The following is a 5767-nucleotide window of genomic DNA, read 5'->3' on the forward strand; positions in this document are numbered from 1 at the left end:
CTCTCACGTGTGACATCACACGCGAGAGGTGGAATTTGCTCCTATGAGTCCAAGGCCACCACCCCGGGGGCTCAGGGAGGCAGAGGAACGTTTCGCCCCTCCACCCCGCCATTGCAGCGGCCGCCGACAGCGGCGGCCATAACTTTTTAAAGAGCCCCCAAGGAGAGCTGGGGGAGCCAGAAATTGCCGCTGGGACATCACACGCAAGAGGTGGAATTTGCCCCTACGAGTCCAAGCCCACCACCCCAGGGGCTCAGGGAGGCGGGGAAGTTTTGTGGTGCCCCCTATAGACTAACACATGGACTACAATATGATGGTGGCTTTATTTAGTTTCAATGTAAAAATGAATTCACGAGGATCCATGGAGATCCGACTTTTCCCCTTTTCCCCATTTTGGCAACAGCTTTACCACTCCGAGTCCAACGCCTTGCTTGCAGCAATGCACCACAGACAACTGGTTCCTCTTACTTCTAAAGAGCCGTTAAGTGGTTCTGCCTTCCTAATGGAGGCTGTGAGCAGCAGGGGAGCCCCCAACAGGTACTCTTCGAAGGTCTAAGCAAGAAGAACAGCAATCTCAAAACTGGCGGCGAGTACCTGCCAGAAGTCGCTTTCGCGAGGCGGAAGGAAGTTTCTCCAGAATTAAACCCTACTTTCCCCCGCCTTCTACACTCTCCTGAACGGTCGGAGGACACTTTTCGCCGACGCTTCCGCCTCCCCTTTAAGAGCAGGACGCCGTTACTAGGCGGGCGGAGAGGCGGGCAAACTGAATAGCTCCGGAGGCAACAGCCAGGGACGGCGCTTGGTTCCGTTTCGGCTCCAGCGGCGCCATGGCCTTTGCCTGCCTGGTAAGGGCCCGAGGGGGAGTAGAGGCAACATTTCTCTTTGGTCGGCCTAGGTGCCTCCTTAGTAGAAGCTGGTCTAAGCTGGTTGAGGGCTGCCGTGCGGCTTCTGAGAAGCGGGCAGCTGGGGACCGGGTAGGCTAGGAGGCAGCCGGGGATAGTCTGCGGGGGGGAGAAGTGAACGAGGGGCACTCTGAGGCTGCTGCGCTCGGGAGGGGAGAAGCGTCCGGGATGAAATGGGGGGAGCGGGGCGTCTCCAGTCCTTGTTTCAGAGGCTCACGCAGTCGTCTAGCAGGCAAAACTGTATAGACAGTTGTTTGGGGGAGGGGACTTAACAGTTAACAGTATCGTAATATTTTTTATTAGATTGATAGAAATATCACAGTAGGGCGGCAGGCTTTGAATGTGCTGAAACTCCTCATCAGACGAGAAGAAATCGCACTCACGCAGCAGCACCAGCCTCCCAGTGAAGAAAAGATTTCTGGAAATGATGGCAAAGTTCCAGTCTGCAGCTTGTAATTGCCTTAAAATGGAATAGAAGAAGTGTTAAGCAGATGTAATCAGATTAGGCCATGCTGGGTTCAGAAATAACACCATGTTCTGCTGTGTTAGGAGTCAGATTGTTCGTCCCTTCCCCCAAGTTCCAGCTGCATAATAGGCAGGAAGTTCAGGTGAAGTTTTTTTGTTTTGTTAAGGCTTTGTATTGGGAACACCTTTCTTGCAGGGTTTCTGCCTATAAAATAAAGACAAATATTAAAGCTCAAAAGCCTTGCCAAGGGACCCAGGCTGCTTTCTGTCTGGAGTATGTTGCCTTGCTCATTTTCTGGGCTATGTGGCATTTCTGCTCCAATTTTATGATGTACTCCTCCAATTTTATGATGTACACTGCTCCAATCTAATCTTCTCTATCCTTGTTTTTTGAGATCGAGAAGACGCGGGGAAAATTGGGGAATGCTGTGGGTCAGAATGCGCCTGCACAGCAAGTAGTGGGAAATTAACTAATACAATCGGGGGAAGGGAACAGCAAGGGCAGCGCAGCTGCTTGTCGGAAATCGGTCATGGGCTCTTCTCACCTCTGTTGCAGTTCGCTCTACGCAGGCCTACTCTTGTATCTGATCCAGAAATTGCAGTTGGTGCAGAAGGTGGCAGCACATATGTTGACAGAGACATTTTCGCGAGTGCACATTTGCACTCCATGAACTGCACTGGCTGCTGATAGAATTCCGGGTCGGTTTCAAGGTGTTGGTATTTACCTTTAACACCTTAAGCAGCCAGGGACCAACATACTTATGAGACTGTCTCTCCCCATATGTGCCTTGTCGAGCCTTGTGCTTATTAGATCAACACCTACTGGTGATCCCTGGCCCAACATACACCTGTTTAGCATTGGCCAGGGCCTCTTCAGCCCTGGCCCCAACCTGGTGGAATGAGCTCCCTCTAGAGATCAGGCCCCTGCAGGACCTTTTACAGTTCCACAGGGCCCATAAGACAGAGCTACTGTGTTTCCCCGAAAATAAGACACTGTCTTATATTTATTTTTTCTCAAGAAGACACACTAGGGCTTATACCACAAATGCATAGAAATCCTGCTAAAGCTTATTTTTGGGGTAGGTCTTATTTTCGGGGAAACAGGGTATTCCACTAGGCTTTTGGGTGAGACAGTGGACATCAAATATTATCTGGCCCCTCCTGTTACCATCCTGTTACCTTTCTGGTACTATCTGTATCATGGTCTTCAATTTTTGAGGACACAGAATGACAACTGCCATGGTTTACCCAAGGGTATTTATAATCTGAAATCCCTTATGTGATCTAGCTTTTTCTGCCTTTAATTGTCTAACACCAGAGCACCATTGTAATAGTTGTGATGTAGTTTGATCACCATTGTTAAGGGTTAAGTGTATAGTTTTCATCTTGATTTTGTTGTTTTATACTAATGTTGTAACCCACCCTGAGCCTGCTCGCTGGAAGGGTGGGATAGAAATATAAATAAATAAATAGTTGCTGCAATTTTTAAAATTATTTTTAGTTTTTCTGATTGCTTTTTGCATTTGTTTTAGCCTATATAGTTATGTGGCTTGTGTTAATTGAATTTTGCTTTTGTGAACCACTTCAGGCACTTGTGGCAGAGAGGCAATAAATACTAGGTTTGTTTCTGGTAGTAACATTTGTATCTGGTTGTAACAAAAGTTGAGTATGAACTCTGCCTATACCCTAATTTTATTGTTTTTAAATGCTTTATAGTTTTCCAGCTGATCTGATGAAAATATATGTCTGTTTCAAAGTTCTGTAGTTTATAATTTTTTTTATCTCTTTACAGGAAGATCCAACACTGGAGAGAAATTTTAAGGGCCACCGAGATGCAATAACTAGTGTAGACTTCAGTTTAAATAAGAAACAGCTAGGTAAGCTTAATTTCAGCTCTCTTTCACACAAAGCAAAAAGTTGCTTTCAGATCAGTCAAAAGTCATAATGCTGCATTTGCTTTTAAAAGTAGCTGGCCAAACTTGTTGGTATTTGATGTGGAATACTGTGTATTCTGTGTAAAACCAGGATTAGGCCTTGACTACAGTACTGTCAGTACTGATAACTACAAACTAGAAAGTTGCAGTCCAGAGTGACATTGACTCAAGAGGAGGGACTGGTATGACTAGGCATATCGGTATAACTTGGAGAAGTCAAAACAGTTTTGAAAGATCTGAGAAATGCTGCGACAATAAAGAGATATGTATTAGGACACCTAAAAAAAGGAAATTGGTTTCCAGATCTCTACAGGTGAAAACCCATTGTGTTGTCTTCTGGCTTGTCCCACTGTGTTGATTGTACTGATTTATTCTATGTGATAATCTGCCTTGAGTCCTAGGGAGAAAGGCTGATTATAAATAATGTAAATAAATAAAATAAATTGAATCAGGAAATTTCACACTGTTAAGAATAATTCGGAAATGGCTGCAGTTGCTCAGATGTTGTCAGACATAACTTTCATGCTGGCGTCCAGCTCTGTGATTTGTGAATACATTTTTCATTGATAGGAAAGAGAATTTGAGGCTTGTAGCTGGGAATTCTTGCTGAGTGCTTGTTTGTGTGCATGTGAGTACGAGAGAGCTGTTTTCAGTGTAATTAAAAGAAGACTCTCATCTTTTTAAATCTAGTAAGTGGCTCTATGGATTCATGTTTGATGATCTGGAGTATGAAACCCCAAATGAGAGCCTATCGCTTTGTGGGGCACAAAGATGCAGTGATGTGTGTTCAGTTTTCACCTTCCGGGCATCTGATTGCTTCAGGTTCTAGAGACAAAATGGTTCGGCTGTGGGTCCCAAGTGTGTAAGTATATGCTGTTTTTGTTCTTCATGCTAAGGAGTGTATATGATTCCCCTTGCCGTTGGAGAGCTTCAGGCTCGGGAAGAAAAAAAAGTGGAAAAATAGTGAAAAACTTTGATACTGCCAAGCTTGCTTAATATTATATTGGCAATGGCATCCATTCAGCCATTGGTGTTGTGTGTTTAAGTTGCAGCGGACTTATGGCAACAGATGGATTTTTTCCTCTTGGAAAAACAAAGCAGTGGAAAAATTTCCATTTCAGAAAAGCTTCCAGAGAAAAATTTCCACCCTACATCTCTGACTGTATTGAAGTATTTCATAAGGTTCCCACAGGGAGCAGTAACTGCATGGCTTATATAAACAAGTGTTGTACAGTAGTGAGGTTTCCTAGTTTTCTCATTTGCTATACATAACTCTCTGGCAAGGAGACTGTTACATCCAGATTTAAGAAGAATGCACTGGTTGAGAAGAGAATACATACCAGTTGACAGGGGCTTTTATACAGGCAACTGAGTAATCACTGAAGTGTCCGTTTTTGGACATCTGTCTTTAGCTCAGAAAAGCTAGACAGTTTTTAGTTTCATAAAACCACTTGACTTATACACAAGAACATTTAAAATATTTATAACTTACTACGTATTTGTGCAGGAAATGTTCAGAGCAAAGCCACGTATGTTTATAATTAATCAATGGTCATAAAGCTTTTCCAATTCATCATGCAGCCTTCTTGTTTATGTGCCCTTTCCCTTTTTGCACCAGTGCATATGATGATGTAATTTTCTTCCATGTTGCATCATTGGAACAAACCGTTTTAATAGGACGCTGTTTGACTTCTGCTACTTCAAACATTTCTGTTTTATTACTCTGAGCACACAGACGTAAATTGTCTGAAGTTAGGATGCTTTCCAGGAACTACATCCAAGCAGAAGAGTTCCTTCTTGGGCTGTGTCTGGTACTGTCTTAGGATTTCTTTTGAGTTTAGATCAACAATTTCCTTTTAATGTCAATATATACAGTTCTCTGGAAAGAGTAGACAAGTCTGTATAAGGGGCAAACTGTTTAGAATACAGCATCTTGGTCTTCTGTTGCACTGTTATCTTTCTTTTTTGTTTTAACAAAACTTTTCTTTCTTAAATTAAGCAAAGGAGAATCCACAGCATTCAAGGCTCATACAGCGACAGTCAGAAGTGTTCACTTTTCTTGTGATGGCCAATCACTGGTTACAGCTTCTGATGACAAAACTGTTAAAGTGTGGGCTGTCCACAGACAAAAATTCTTATTCTCATTGAGTCAGCATATAAACTGGGTTCGCTGTGCTAAGTAAGTACAACTTTTTTTCTTGTATGATACCATTGGTTTCATAAAATGTGTCACCACAAATTCTTTTGTTTGACAAAATAAGGGTCTGAAGTTTTCATATCAATAAAAGAACTGAATTTTTGTTTAAGACCCATACAAATTGATTCATCACAACATATACTTTGGGAATTAGTCGTATTTCAGAGCTTCACATTTTTTTAATAGAAGGAAACACTTATTTTCAGGAGAAAATCCTTCCTGCAAAATATCTGTCATCAGTTTGTCTATCCTAGACCGACAAAGAAATA

General features: G+C 42.9%; 1 protein-coding gene across 1 annotated transcript in view; it reads left to right on the forward strand.

Annotated features, from left to right (window-relative positions):
* Positions 1-776: 776 nt before the first annotated feature.
* Positions 777-5767, forward strand: part of POC1A (POC1 centriolar protein A) — a 42754-nt gene continuing 37763 nt past the window's right edge. The window contains exons 1-4 of the mRNA XM_015420912.1: positions 777-845; positions 3160-3244; positions 3992-4163; positions 5301-5480. Of these exons, the coding sequence (XP_015276398.1) occupies positions 828-845; positions 3160-3244; positions 3992-4163; positions 5301-5480 (455 nt within the window). The 5' untranslated portion in view covers positions 777-827. The remainder of the gene's footprint in view (positions 846-3159; positions 3245-3991; positions 4164-5300; positions 5481-5767) is intronic.

Source organism: Gekko japonicus, unplaced genomic scaffold (genome assembly GCF_001447785.1).
Source record: "Gekko japonicus isolate JY-2015 unplaced genomic scaffold, Gekko_japonicus_V1.1 scaffold2634, whole genome shotgun sequence".
Lineage (NCBI taxonomy): Eukaryota > Metazoa > Chordata > Lepidosauria > Squamata > Gekkonidae > Gekko > Gekko japonicus.